General features: G+C 34.9%; 1 protein-coding gene across 4 annotated transcripts in view; it reads left to right on the forward strand.

The window, feature by feature from the left end:
* Positions 1-849: 849 nt before the first annotated feature.
* The window catches only part of LOC136820598 (5'-3' exoribonuclease 1-like), a 36,117-nt gene continuing 22,088 nt past the window's right edge, over positions 850-14,878 (forward strand). For 3 of the 4 annotated variants that reach the window (XM_067076790.1, XM_067076788.1, XM_067076789.1), the window contains exons 1-15: positions 850-988; positions 4,112-4,243; positions 4,540-4,640; positions 4,910-5,007; positions 7,116-7,225; positions 7,478-7,588; positions 7,835-8,002; positions 8,457-8,625; positions 8,776-8,843; positions 9,127-9,249; positions 11,225-11,374; positions 11,686-11,789; positions 12,079-12,168; positions 13,609-13,765; positions 14,110-14,229. In XM_067076790.1, the coding sequence (XP_066932891.1) occupies positions 914-988; positions 4,112-4,243; positions 4,540-4,640; positions 4,910-5,007; positions 7,116-7,225; positions 7,478-7,588; positions 7,835-8,002; positions 8,457-8,625; positions 8,776-8,843; positions 9,127-9,249; positions 11,225-11,374; positions 11,686-11,789; positions 12,079-12,168; positions 13,609-13,765; positions 14,110-14,229 (1,776 nt within the window). In that variant the 5' untranslated portion in view covers positions 850-913. Of the gene's footprint in view, positions 989-4,111; positions 4,244-4,539; positions 4,641-4,909; positions 5,008-6,910; positions 6,958-7,115; positions 7,226-7,477; positions 7,589-7,834; positions 8,003-8,456; positions 8,626-8,775; positions 8,844-9,126; positions 9,250-11,224; positions 11,375-11,685; positions 11,790-12,078; positions 12,169-13,608; positions 13,766-14,109; positions 14,230-14,878 lie in introns of those variants that run through there. The other variant, XM_067076791.1, reaches the window with a different exon arrangement.

Raw genomic sequence — 14,878 nt, forward strand, 5'->3', positions numbered from 1 at the left:
GCTTCAGAAAAACCAAAAATATTGCCCTAATAAAAACTTAACCCCACAAACTGCCAGCCAAAGTATATCCCCTGTTTTGTTTATAGTTTATATATCCAGGACAGTCCTACAGAAATTTTCTGTCAAATGTTTTACCACATGACACAAGTATTTGTTATTTTGGACAAGAAAACTTCTGAATATATTATTTCTTCTAGCTCTTAATAAATATTACAAATTGTTAGGAAATGAATACACTTCCATGTGTTTTCAAAAGATCACTTTCAACATCAATCCAACTTGAAAAATATTATGTCCAAAAAAACTATTTGAAACGATACGCAAGAAGGGATGTGAAGAGGAGAGAAATGTTCAGGGAATATGAAAACGAGAGAACTAATCTGGCATTGATTAGAAAATCAGACATTTTACCAGCCTCTGTACGCCTCCAAGCAGCAGATGATTTATCACAGCTACCAGCAGATAGTAACAGGATCAGAATCCGTAGCAGATGTACATTGACTGACAGAGCTCGTGGAAATGTTGTCAAGTACAGAATATCAAGAATAGAGTTTCGCGACTATGCTGACAAAGGACTTGTATCTGGCTACACAAGATCAAGTTGGTGATACTGCTGGCAATTTAGCCTCTCTGGAAAGTGGTTGTACAAATGTTGTATTCAATTATTAGTTTTGTATTTTTATGAAAAAAAGATCTAGAAATTAAAAGCTCTCAATACTTTCTTTGTTGTGTGTCTTTTTAAATGTGACTGCAATATTTCAAGTTAAAACATTGCATATTAAAGGTTTTAGTATTACTAGATTGAATGTTTTTGTATTGAATGATATATCTATTCTAAACTATAATTTTTGTTTTAGAAATTTGAAATTTGAAAAATATATGGTAAAATCTTGAAAAGTAAAGAAAATACAAGATGGGAGTACCAAAGTTTTACAGATGGTTGTCAGAGAGATATCCATGTCTCAGCCAAGTCATCAAGGAACATCAGGTTTTAAATCTTTCCATAATTCATTTTTTTCACATCACTTATATCACTATTTTTAAATTAAATCTTTTAGAACAATTAATACCCTAAGTTTGTCAATTTTTAACTACCCTGACCCCCCTAATGAGTTTCTTGCCCTCCTTTGAAGAAAGGAAAGATACAAAGATATCATATGGGGCTGAAGTGAAAAAATTTCTTGTTTATCGTCACCTAATCCTAGGTTTTGGAGGTGGGATTTGGGTTGGAAAATTTTTTATCTGATTAGTTCAATTTACATTTGGGTAATTTTGAAATGAAAAGCGAAGAGCTTGAAGGGAATTTACGATAAGTAGGTAGGTAGTCTTTCTTACAGAAATCTAATTGTAAATATTTTGAATTACCATTTTGATGACTTATTTAAAACTATCACACAATATCTTACTTCCAGAAAGCCATACGAGCATGAATCTGGTAATATCACCCAAATAGGTGAAAATTTTTGGAAAAAATAAAGTTTTGAATTTCACTTTTATTCCTGGATAATCTTTTTATTAATGACTTCAATTTTCAGAAAACATAAATATCAGGGCTTAATCAAACTGGCTTGGTCCAGAAATTTTACCTAGAGTAGTTATAATCAGACAAATTTGGCAAAAAACTCTTTTTAGTTTACACTTCATTTGAGATAAAATATGCATAATCTAATACTTGTCTTAGATTTCAGTCCATGGCTAATATAATAAGCTGCATTGAAAAGCAATTTTTACCGTCCAGTATGACATATTTTTCAAATTCTGACACTTTTTCCAGAAGAATTAATCTAAAATACTAAAAAATATTCCCATAAAGTTTGACTTCATGAAAAGAAAACTGGCTATGATCAGGTAACTTCATTCTAGATTTGAAGGACCCATTATAAGCTTTCAAAAAAACCAAAAGTTTGCTATATTTCAGTTGATCAATAAAAAATTAGAAAATGAAACCTTGTTGGTTGCGGACATAACTTTTTGTCAAATTTACTTTAAAATCAGCAATAAACATTAAACTGAGTAATTATTTGGCTTTTAATACTTTGCTGTACTTGAACCAAAATTTAATCATTGAAATTTGTTGTCTTGAAAGGTCTTTGTAACTATGATTTCCTGAAAATTGAAGATTTATCTGTAAAAGAGAATCCAATCATATATATCATTTTTTGTCATAATCTAATTTTAAAAGTGAAATTTTGAGCTTGACATTAACTGTTGTACATCTTCATAATCAGTAAATATGATATTTCCTTGAAAAGCCACTCATCCTTTTCAATAGAAAGGGTTAAATGGGTAATAATGCTATGTTGCGGACATAACTTTTTTACTTCCAGGGTAGAACCATAGAACATTTTACATCATTTTATTTAAAATTTTGGAGTGTCTTTTTCTGTTACCAAAATTTAAGGAATATTTGAGACTAAATCAATATAAAACCAAAAGATTTGGTTTGGTTTGATTTCAGTTATTACATGTTTTTCTTTGAAAAGAACAAAAGAAGACTCAACAATGATATTAAAACTTTCTAATATTTCTAGTAGAATAACGACCCTAGAGGACACAAAAAATTGAAAAGCAAGGAAATGCACGGTACTCACAAATGTAACTCTTTAGTATTGTCAAAGTGTTAGCATAACTGCTTAAGAGGGTTAAAAATCTGATAAATACTTTAATAGTTATGTCCGCAACATACAATTTGCTACAGAATATGACTCTGTTTTGAACTATTGGAGCAATTCTAACTAGTCTGTAAGTGAATGTGTAGTAGATTATGTTGTGTGAACACTACACAATGGATTTAATATGCAAATTAATGCATAATTTATCCTTTATTCAAGCTCACAGGTTCAGAACCATCATTTTCAAAGAAACAAAAAGTTTATTTTTCTGTTAAAATTTTCATTTTGGACCTTAACTTGGCATCAGAGTATTTGTTTTCTATTTCTAATAGCCTAAGCATTACTTCCATATAATAAAACATCATGCCAGCTTGCAAATACACTTGATCAGCAACATTTTAGACAAAATAGTTATGTCCGCAACATGAAATACATATGAAAGAGGTAAATAAACTGGAAATCTTGCCAATAGAAAATTATGAAACTTTTTTCTAGTTGTAACCAACTTAAAATGACCTTAGATGCAATAATTTGTCAAAGAAACCTAAAATTGGTGTTTGGAGATTGAGAAAACTTCATGCTTTGTTGCGGACATAACTTTTTGTTGCGGACATAACTGATTTTTGGAGAAACTGTTTTGTTTCACTGTCTCCCAATAAATAGCCTTTTAGACTTCAAATTTGTATAAAATGACCCCAAATGTAACCCTTGACATAGAAAAATGATTCAGCTGAGTAAGGATAACTCCTTGAAAAATTTAAAGGATTAAATAGTGTGCGGACATAACTCAAAAATGTGAACGGAAACAAGACACTGTTCACTTCAAAATAATTTTAAGCGTTGACCAAGATAACTGCCGTTTTTTTGCAACTTGCTCTAGTTTCCCATTATCTGGGAAGAATTTAAAATGTAAAAACCAGTGAGCTAAAGCTTTTCAATTTTTTTCTGTGTCAAATCTGTGCGGACATAACTTTGTGAACGGAAAAAGTTATGTCCGCAACATTTTTGACTTTATATGCCAAAAAAACTTTTTTTGGCGGTACTTACTTTGTTTTTCATTTTTCATATTCTCTGGCTGTGAGAACAACAAAAACCAAGCTGGAGAAAGCATGTTGTTGATGAATTATTATACAATGATGTTGATCATTTTTTTTAAAACCTTATTTTCCGTTCACATTTTGAAAGAAAGCCCCCTCTAGGAAAATTTGAGTACCTGTTATATCAGAAAAAATGACTGTTTAAGCTTGCCCATGTCAAGATTGACCAGAAACAATAAGATTTGATATGACTATATACCTATAGAGATTTCACCAAAGCCTCAAAGTAGGAAAACTAATAAATCGAAAAGTGGGCCACATTACCAGATTCATGCTCATACTTACAATAGTTTTCAATCTTTATGTTAATTTTTACAATTCACAACTCTTGCATTGCTTGGGTATCTCTTTATGAATTGATGGGAAACACATTTTATTGTATTTACTTTTCTATTGTTGTAGATTCCAGAATTTGACAATCTATACCTGGACATGAATGGAATCATTCATCCTTGCTCACATCCAAACGATGACGACCCACATTTTCGGATTACAGAGGAACAGATCTTTCGAAATATTTTCAATTATATTGAGGTGAGCTAAACTGTTGCAAATTCGACTCGTTATCAAATAAACTGCTTGATACTTGATAGAGCGAGCAGTTTATATAAAAAATGAATAGACAATTTTTTTTAATCCTTCTGAGCTTTTTGCAGTTTCAGACAGTTTCTAGTCAGATTTCTTTGAGGTATCTTGAATAAGTATCCATTTTTCATATTTGGACCTTAGCCTCACAATATGATATGGGTTCTCTGGACCCATATGGACTTTAAAAAATGTCTTTTATGCGTTGATGAGTTGAGAATGTTTCCTTGTTTGGTTCACTGTAGGTTTTGTTCAGAATCATCAAACCAAAGAAGAACTTCTTCATGGCTGTTGATGGGTGTGCACCAAGAGCTAAAATGAATCAACAGAGAAGTAGAAGATTCAGGTAGGCTTCACTTACTTACTTATGAAGGGCCTAGTTTTGTTTATACAAACCTTTGAAGACCGTTTGAAGTTTTTGTCTCCAAACATGTCAGATCTGAATTCATAGGGAGTTTTTGGTTTATCTCACTAAGAATAATGGTGAATAAAAAACCTTTTGGTCAGTTTAAGTGCTCAAATGCATCACATAAGAAATCGTAAAGGGATGATGTAAAACTTTAAAATTCAAGATCTAAACCTTTCTGTATAAAAAGAATGAATTGACTCTTTCAGGACTGCAAAAGAAGCAGAAAATAATATTCGAAAAGCTCAAATGAAAGGACAAACTCTACCAAAGGAGGAACGATTTGATTCAAACTGTATCACACCAGGTATTATTTCAAACTACATCCAAATGAGCTAAGTCCATGGACTGGAATTTTTCCCTTTCCACCAGTAGAAAAACCTTTTTTTAAGGTTCTGATCTGATAAATCAAAACACCCAAACTCAGTCCGCTCAAAATAAGGTACAATTGGACGATAACAATTCTGATTAAAAGCAATTCTTTTTACATTGTTAAGAGCAGACGGCATAATACAACCTTCTAAAAATTGTAAATGTTCATTAGTCAATAGTTCAACATCATAATGCTTACTATTTCTGATGCACTTCTCCTTCAGGAGTTCCAAGATTTGGCGTCGGACGGTTTTTTTTCGATTGTACGGCTCCCTCTGATCCCTCTGATATTGTCTCCTTTGAAATCCATTCGTCATAACCTCGTTTACGTTTCGTCTCAATGGGCTTGAAGAAATCAAGCTTAACTCGGTCAGGGAAGCCCACTCTCTCACGGATGACATTCTGGCGGTTGACGGACATGACGGCGAGACGCTCGAATTGCTCCTTACCATGTACTCTTCTTCAGAGGACGTAATTGAAACAATTCGTAATCGCGGACGTGCCAGTCTTGAGGAAGAGGGATAGGTTGAAAGGGGGTGGACAGCAGGGACGTTTTCTTGTAACTCTCCGGAGACGTCAGGTTTTCCGTTGCAGCAGAATCCCTTAGCCTGTTGCTGTGTGGAATAGGTGACACATCCTCTATCAACAGCTTTGGAGAACATGTCCTGGAGGTGCTGCCAGACGTATTGACGAATTGTTCTCCTATCCGTCTTCTCACGCCAAGTCCCCTTGTGACGGGTTGCGCTGATAAGAAGGACGTCGTGTGTATGCAACTGGTTTTTAAGGGCATTTTCGCAGGCGTATGCCGAGGTGTCGGATTCGGTTGACCAATGTTCGGCAACGAGTAACCTTTCTGCGTTGATAGCGTCGAGTTTCTTCTTCGAAAGATGGAGTCCGGGGTAAATTGCGTGAATGATAACTGTAGGTGGTGTTGATACTTCGGGGTTGTAGACATCGTCTAAATAAACAAGTCCCTTTTCTTGTATTGCAGTGAAATGTAAAGCTAGCATCTTGGGGTTTGTGTGACCGGCTTTTAAGGCATCGTATAGATCGCTTTTCGACATGGCCTTTACCTCGTTAAAGACTCGCTTGACCTGTTGAAAAATAATCACATCGTCAAGTTCCATACAGGGTACAATTTCAAATTCGTATTGATAGCGTCTATTATCAGTATTATAGACTCCTTTCATATTAAATAGTTCTTTCGGGTTACTCATTTTAAAATTCCAAAAAAATGAATACATAATGTTCAAATAAGCGAAGTAGAAGGCTGCATCAAAAGTAACATTTCGGCCTTCGTCTAAGATATTTTTACATTCTTCTGACCCATCGTCTACTGTATCAATTAAATAGTCAATGTTTCGCATAGATACGTTACTTTCTAATAAGACATCATCAATTGCAGGAATATAACTAACCTCTTCGTCTGCAACAAGTTTGTCCATTTCAGCGTCCATGTTAGGAAAATCATCGTCCATAAGGTTTTCAGGGTCTTGGTAGCATTCATCATCAACGATGTCTTGTGTCTGCTTTAATTCTGCCATGTCTGCTTCGTTATGAGGTTGAGCGTTTGGATAAGCGTCTTCCCAAATTGTTGGTATCCAGTAGTCGTCGAGTGATATCTTTACGGTTTCCCACTGATAATTCATTTGATTGAAAATTAAAAAGTCTAATAATAATTCTATGAGATCTCATAGTATAATTATGTAATACCGTATGGGTTCCGGTAACGATTCGGGTACGGGCCGGGGTCGGTAATAATGTCTTATTTTAGGTACTTGCGTCACCTATTGTTCCCTCGAGATTAATACCCCCGGATATGTCTAGAATCATCACCCCCGATTTTGTCTGTTATTTATGATTGATTCAAACTGTATCACACCAGGTATTTTTTCAAACTACATCCAAATGAGCTAAGTCCATGGACTGGACTCTCCACCAGTAGAAAAACCTTTTTTTAAGGTTCTGATCTGATAAATCGGTCTCAGTATGCTTTATAACGATCTCCATCTCTTCATATTTTTCTCTCTACTTTTTTGAAAGGTACTGAATTTATGGCAAGGTTGAACAATCAATTGAAATACTTTGTCAACATGAAGATCTCAACAGATCCAATGTGGCAAGAATGTACCATTTACTTGTCTGGGCATGATGTAAGTTGTTCCAGAAAAAATTAGCATATCCCGTTGTCAAAAACATGTTATATTGGAAGGTTAATCCAATAGATTTTTGACCTGTTTCTGGAAACTCCCCAGAAGATCACTTTAAGTACACAGATAGGCTAGATGTGACAGTTTTAGCAAATTGTGCCTCAGAGAGTATGATGGAGTGCACAGTAAGAAGAGAGAGATTACCAATTGAAAAGATACCCCATCAAGATGAGAATGTTTGAAAATGTTTTTCAGGTACCAGGAGAGGGAGAACACAAAGTAATGGATTTCATTCGGTATTGCAAAGCACAACCTGGTTATGATCCTAACACAAGACATTGCTTGTATGGTCTTGATGCTGATTTGGTAAGCCCATCAGACCAGATGTCCGTTTTTACCCTAATTTTGAAAAAAGATGGAAAAATCGTCTGAAGCCTTTTGCTTTCTTCCTTGTTCTCATAATAACTATCAAATATCGACTTTAACACTTTAACTTACTCTTTAATTTATTCTCAAGCAATAGGAGTAGAATGCTTTATTTTGATACATGTTCTTTACTTATCCAAACTCTAAATTATTACCAAGTATCATGAAATTCCATTTCCTCTTCAGATTATGCTGGGCTTGACCTCCCACGAGCCTCACTTTGCTTTACTTCGAGAAGAAGTTCGATTTGGTAAACAAGCTAAAAGGATAACGAAACCTGAACAACAGACCTTTCACTTGCTCCATTTATCACTTCTACGAGAATATCTCGAGTTTGAATTTGGTGCTTTAAAGGTAAGGCTTGTTTTCGATGACTCACACAATTTTAGCTAGTAAGTAAGTCTGCGACCGCAGTCGGAGGCGACCCGAAGGCTCCTCTTTCGATAGCTATCTACCCGAAGGTAGGGGAGGGCGCCACTCTTTCTCCCTGGATTTCTCCACTTACCCTTGATCCTTCTCTTAGTTACTGAGCATCAAGCAGAGAGGCATCAAGTACCATTTTGGGAATCTTTGGTATGACCCGGCTGGGGGTTGAACCCACAACCTTGCGAACCGTAGCCGGATGCTCTACCACTGTACTACGGTCGCTATTTTAGCTAATCTATCTTTAAAAGTAAAATTTTAATAAAAACAATCAAAGGAATATATTTCAGTCATTAAAAAAATTAAAATCACTAATGACAACGTGTTTACTTCATTCCTGAAAGTTCACAGAAGGAGAGTTAAAAACTTTTTCTTTTCTTCTTAGAGCAAGCTCCATTTTCAGTATGACATTGAGAATATCATTGATGATTGGATTCTCCTTGGCTTTCTTGTCGGAAACGATTTCGTACCTCATTTACCCAACTTTCATATTAACCATGATGCATTGCCATATCTGTACGGTGTTTACAAAGATTTTCTCCTCACCACGGATGGTAAGTAGTTTTTCAGGTTTACTAATCCTGATCGGTTTGAACATTTTGGGGTAAAAAATATTAATTTTTTTGAAGCCGTATTTTCAAATTGCATTCAATTTATTTCAAATCATGAGAAATCTGACATTTGATTTTCTTCTTTTAAACCAGGCTATTTGCATAACGGTGGATATATCAATTTGCATCGAATGAAAAAGTTCTTCGAGTTTCTAAGCAAGGTAACATGGTCCATCTTTATAATGTTTCGAAATGCGAGATCGAATTTGATATAAGATTTTGATAACGAAAATCATAACGTAAAAAGGAAAAATTAGAACTGTTCGAAAAGAAAAAAATTATATTCTAGTACCCTAGTAGTCAGAAATGGTTCAGGTTGAACTGGAATATTCAATCCATGGTTAACGATGAAAATAACAAAAAAACTGAATTTGATAAAAACAAGTAAAGTTTTCAAGTTTGCATATAGTCACTTTACCCTCTTTTTGTTTGTGTAATTTTCAGTTCGATTTGAACAATTTTGAGGAAAAGTATGAGGACTTTAAATGGTTACAAAGCAAGAAAACGGGGGACATGCTGGAAGATTCGCACCAAAACAATCCCAGAGGGACACCAAATAAGAGAAGGGTGAGCTCATTATAATGTGATAAAATATTTTTTATGTGTCGAATCAACAATGATTTTTCTTTCCAGTTTAGTTCTTTTAGCATTTAGCTTTGCTCTTTTTCTTTCGTGTAATTTTTACATCAATCATCCCTGTTTCCCTTTGGATTTTTTGTCATTATTTGTTAAAAGAAGGCATTGTGAAGTTTCGAATGTTCGATGTTTTTATATTGCTAGAAAGTGGCTACCAGTGAATCAAACTAACACCTTTTTGTAAATTGAAATTTATTTTAACACTGCTATTTTACCAGCCTTTCCTAGATTTTTCTCTCAATCATATCTAGCTGTTTCACTTACTTTGATTACTATTTTTGGACCTACCTAAGGTAGTCCTTTAAATTAACCCTTGTCCGTTCGTTCGTTCGTTCGTTCGTCCGTTCGTTCGTCCGTTCGTTCGTCTGTTGCCAGCTTTTCTCGAGATCGGCTCATTAGTTTTTTCTAATTTTTTGCACAATGATGCAAAATGGCAATGCCCAAAATGTGACGGAGCCCGATTTTCAAAAAAAACGAAAATGGCGGAAATATGCCGGAAAAACGGGTTTTTCGGCATTTTCTCGAGATTTCATCATTAGTTTTTTCAGATTTTTTGCTCAAAGATGCGTATTAACAATGCCCAAAACATGGCCTAGTCCGATTTTTGAGAACAAATTTTTTCCGGCCGAAAATGCCGAAAATATGCCGGAAATCGCCGTTTTTCTGGATTTTCATTGGACTTTTCCATATAATTGGTTGTTTTTTCATTCAAAAAGATTATTAATAGCAATGCCCACCATAAAGCATGTTTCAATTTTCAATGAAATTGATTTTTGAAGCCGGAACTTTCTAAAAATCGCCGGAACAGCCGATTTTCTCCGGAAAAACGGTATTTCTTGAATTTCTTGAGCTGTACTTTATATTTTTTCATGAAATTTTGCACACTGATGCAAAATGTCAATACCTAAATTGCGACGGAGCCCAATTTTCGAAAAAATTCATTTCCGGCCGAAAATGCCGGAAATATGCCGGAAAAACTGTTTTTTTGGCATTTTCTCGAGATTTCATCATTAGTTTTTTCTGATTTTTTGCTCAAAGATGCGTATTAACAATGCTCAAAACATGGCCGAGTCCGATTTTTAAGAAAAAATTTTTTCCGGCGGAAAATGCCTGAAATATGCCGAAAATCGCCGTTTTTCTAGATTTCCGTTGAACTTTTCCATATAATTGGTTGTTTTTTCATTCAAAAACATTATTAATAGCAATGCCCACCATCAAGCATGTTCCAATTTTCAATAAAATTGATTTTTGAAGCCGGAACTTTCTAAAAATCGCCGGAACAGCCGATTTTCGCCGGAAAAACGGTATTTCTTGAATTTCTTGAGCTGTACTTTATGTTTTTGCATGAAATTTTGCACATTGATGCAAAATGTCAATACCTAAATTGTGACGGAGCCCGATTTTCGAAAAACATTTTTTTCCGGCCGAAAATGCCGGAAATATGCCGGAAAAACCGGTTTTTTGACTTTTTCTCGAATTTTCATTCTTAGTTTTTTCTGATTTTTTGCAGAAAGATGCGTATTCGCAATGCTCAAAAGATGGCCGAGTTGATTTTTGAGAAAAAAATTTTCCGGTTGCCGGAAATCGTCGTTTTTGCAGATTTTCATTGGATTTTTTCCTTGTATTTCTATGTTTTTCACACAAAAACATTATTGATAACAATGCTCACCATCAAGCATGATTCAATTGTCAATAAAACTGATTTTTGCGACCAGAACTTCCTATTTATTTTTTCCCTGCAACCCTTCTCTCTCCCCCCATCAACAATCAATGATGAATTTATTGTGTTGTGTATTTTCGCTAAATGCTATATTTTCTGACTGATTTTTTCATTTTTCTTTTCGCATTGCTAACTAACTTTCATCATCAGGTAGGTCCATTCAGCATGTTGCTTGTTTTCTTTCAGGGAAGGCACGATAGTAAGGGAAACTCAGTCGGAACAGAGAATCCGTACGCCGCCCTCGCTAATGTGTCCGGTGCATTTGATGACTTCTCGTTACTGGAAACACCACCAAAGCAGAAAAAGAAACCTTTGAAGATTAGTCTCGATCCTGAGGTTAGTTTATTACTCTTTTTCACAGATAGGGTAGTCAAGTGCAATTTGCATTTGATTTTGTTAATACCATGCATTCAAAATTTCATCGTTACACCAAGCAAGGAAATTGCTCAATTTGTAGGTAGACCTTCGTCAAAGGAGTACCGACCGCCTGGCAGAAGGGTCCTCTCACACAGTAACGCTTTCAATCCACTATTTTGATCCTTTCTCATAACATTCAATCCACCAGATGGACCCCTCTTTTAGAATTTACATTTTTTAATCCACCAACGGGATCTCTCATACAACATTTACACTTTCTAATCCACCAGGTTGACATTGAAGATATGGATGAAGAGGAGGTGTTCCAGTTGGAATTCAAACAGCACAAACGCCATTATTACATGGAAAAGTTCGATATGGATATTGTTGAAGAGTAAGTCGAGCTGTATGTTTAAAAAATCAGATCATCTGAAAGTAATCTCTCTAAAGTTTGTTTTGAATTTTACTTCCAATAACGTACAATAGCACAAATGTCGAAGGTGTTATATGACTTTCAGATAGATACTTCTTGGTTATTTCTAAGTCAATGTTTTGACTCACGCACGAAATCAATTCTTATGTGTCGCTAGACGAAGTAAAGGTAAATACCTAACTACAGTAGTATAGCAGATGTAAGACTGTAACAAAACTCTGTGATACGGTATTGATGTACTTTCTTTCAGCTCTGCCATCCAAAAGATCTGTTTGGAATACATCCGTGCTTTACAATGGATTGCCCATTACTATTTCAACGGCCTCCAATCGTGGAGTTGGTAAGTATCATTCAGTTATTCAGTTTTGTGACGATATTTTGAACTTAATGTTGATTCTTTTTTTTATTCTGCAGAAGCTTAACTTAAATTTTGGTATAAAAACTTTAAAACCGGTTGTCTCTATCTTGAAAAAGTTATGTAAAAAAAACCAAAAATTTTGACAAATTCAAAGTGCGATCCATTAAAAACAATAGTAAGAATTTTAATGAAGAATAAACACTCAAAGGAAATTTAATCAAAATGAAATTTTTAAGCATCGTTTTGGGAGTAATATAGTTTTCTTGTTTTTTTTCGCGATCCTAATTAAATACATTTCATTTAAAAACAATTAAAATATAAGGCGAGCAAAACTGAACCAATGACATCAAAGTATTGATAAGGTGGTATTTTGATGAATTTTTAATTTTTTGGGGTGGTTTCTTTGTGTTTTTAGCTATTTAATCAAAATTTTCGAACTTTTAATGTGAGTTTTCACTTTCTTAGCAATTTTTGTGCTTCAGAGACCTTAAGCAAGAAAAGTAACATCGTGAATTTAAGAAAATGAATCCTTTTGAGGATGTGTACTCAGTTATCCATTTTCTTGCGCCGCTTTTCTTCCCATTTCCCATCAAGACGTTTTTTTTTGATTGTCATTAAATAAAAAACAATTCATAAATATATGCAATGTTGAGTGACAGCGCCTAGAAAATAGCAGTTTAGTCAGGTTTAGTAGTGCGTTTTAATGATCACGTCCATTTAATCCGCATTTCCATTTTCATTCTCAGTATTTGAGAATGCTTGCTTTTACATCCTATTTTTCGGGCAATACGGAAAATATTTTCTCATCCTCCTCTTCTTATACATCTGTTTCATCAGTTTCATCTCTGTCTCCTTATTTTTGTTCACTAAAAGCAAAAGCAATAATAATTGTTCTTTTTCAGCTTGGGCTAAATGACCTAGTAACTTACGCCATTCGATTTGCGTAAGTTACTCTTTGAAATCGAAAGATGGCGGTTTTCGCTATACAAGAAATTAGCCCGAAATACCGAGAATCGGTAATAGCAATTTTTTATTACAAAAAGTAATCAAAATTTAAGAACAAATTTCGATTTACGAAATAAATTTTTCTCATACAAACTTTGATTTTGAGTAGCCAGGTTTTCCAATTCCTTTTCCGTTGCCGTAGACAACAAAGAGAATAACAGCAAACTCATTCAAGGACGATATTTCGAATTCAACCATATATTATCAGGCCCTTCCTGAGCCTGATGGAGAAAAAAAACATTGCAATTTACCGAATCTCGATTTCTCGGAAAAAATCCACCTTTATACTGCTGTTTTTTCCCTCTCTCTATTTTCTAGAATTCACATTCCTCTCTAGGTCGCCATTCCCCTCTTGTGGATTCGTGGATTTTTCCGTGTTTATTTAACTGTACCAGCCCTTCTCCCTCCATATTACAGGTATTATCCGTACCATTATGCACCGTTCATTTCGGACGTCGCAAACTTCATCGTTCAAGACCTTCACTTCGAGATCGGTCACCCCTTCAAACCTTTCGAACAACTTTTAGCTGTTTTACCGTCAGCCAGTCGCAAATTGTTACCCAAGGCTTTTCAGGTAATGTTATCTTTAATTACTGCCCCATGAAAGTTACTGCCTAACCGACTATTAGACGTTGTAAGAAAATTATACATATGATAAAACTTTAAATACAATAAGTAGCAAAAAAGGCGGCTATAGAAATTGGTTTTAAAATCAATCTTTCAACAATTGATGGGTGGATTTCTAATAATGGATTTCACTTTTTCCCAGCACTCTGCCCAATAATCCTAAACTAGCATTGAGTTTTCTTCTGCCATGAAAACATCTAAACTTTTGACATTAAAATACAATATCTATCCATCTAATAATCATAGAATTACCCAGCTGAAAAATTCAACTTTATTTTATTCCTTTGTCAGGATTTGATGGTAATGGACAATTCAGCGATCATTGACTTCTACCCGCCCGACTTTCGAACAGATTTGAATGGTAAACAACAAGAATGGGAAGCCGTTGTACTCATCCCTTTCATTGACGAGGTAAATCTTTTCATATGTAAAGACTCCTAACCACGCCAAAACATATTCTTAACGCCCCACCACGCCAAAACATATTCTTAACGCCCCACCACGCCAAAACATATTCTTAACGCCTCACCACGCCAAAACATATTCTTAACGCCCCACCACGCCAAAACATATTCTTAACGCCTCACCACGCCAAAACATATTCTTAACGCCTCACCACGCCAAAACATATTCTTAACGCCCCACCACGCCAAAACATATTCTTTAATCACATAATCCCACCAAAAAATTCTCAATTACACCATTATGCAAACCGCGTGGAGCCCTAAATACACCTGTCAACCTGGAGGTCCTATAAATTAACCTCTCGTTCATTTGTTGCTAGCTTTTATCGGGATTGGTTCATAGGATGTCTTAAATTTTTGGCACAAAGATGCAAAATAGTAATTCCCTAAATGTGACGAAGCCTCATTTTCGAAAAAAACAAACTTTTCCGGTCGCCAGATCCGGAAATGTCCCGGAAAATTTGTTTTTGAGATTTTCTCAATATTTTCTCATTAGTTTTTCCTGATTTTTTGTACAAAAATGCGTATTAGTTCAACCATGAATGTGTAGAATACATTTTCCTGAGAAAAAAATTTGACAGGTCTTCACAACTGGA

This window comes from Clytia hemisphaerica, unplaced genomic scaffold (genome assembly GCF_902728285.1).
Source record: "Clytia hemisphaerica strain Z4C2 unplaced genomic scaffold, Clytia hemisphaerica genome assembly, whole genome shotgun sequence".
NCBI lineage: Eukaryota > Metazoa > Cnidaria > Hydrozoa > Leptothecata > Clytiidae > Clytia > Clytia hemisphaerica.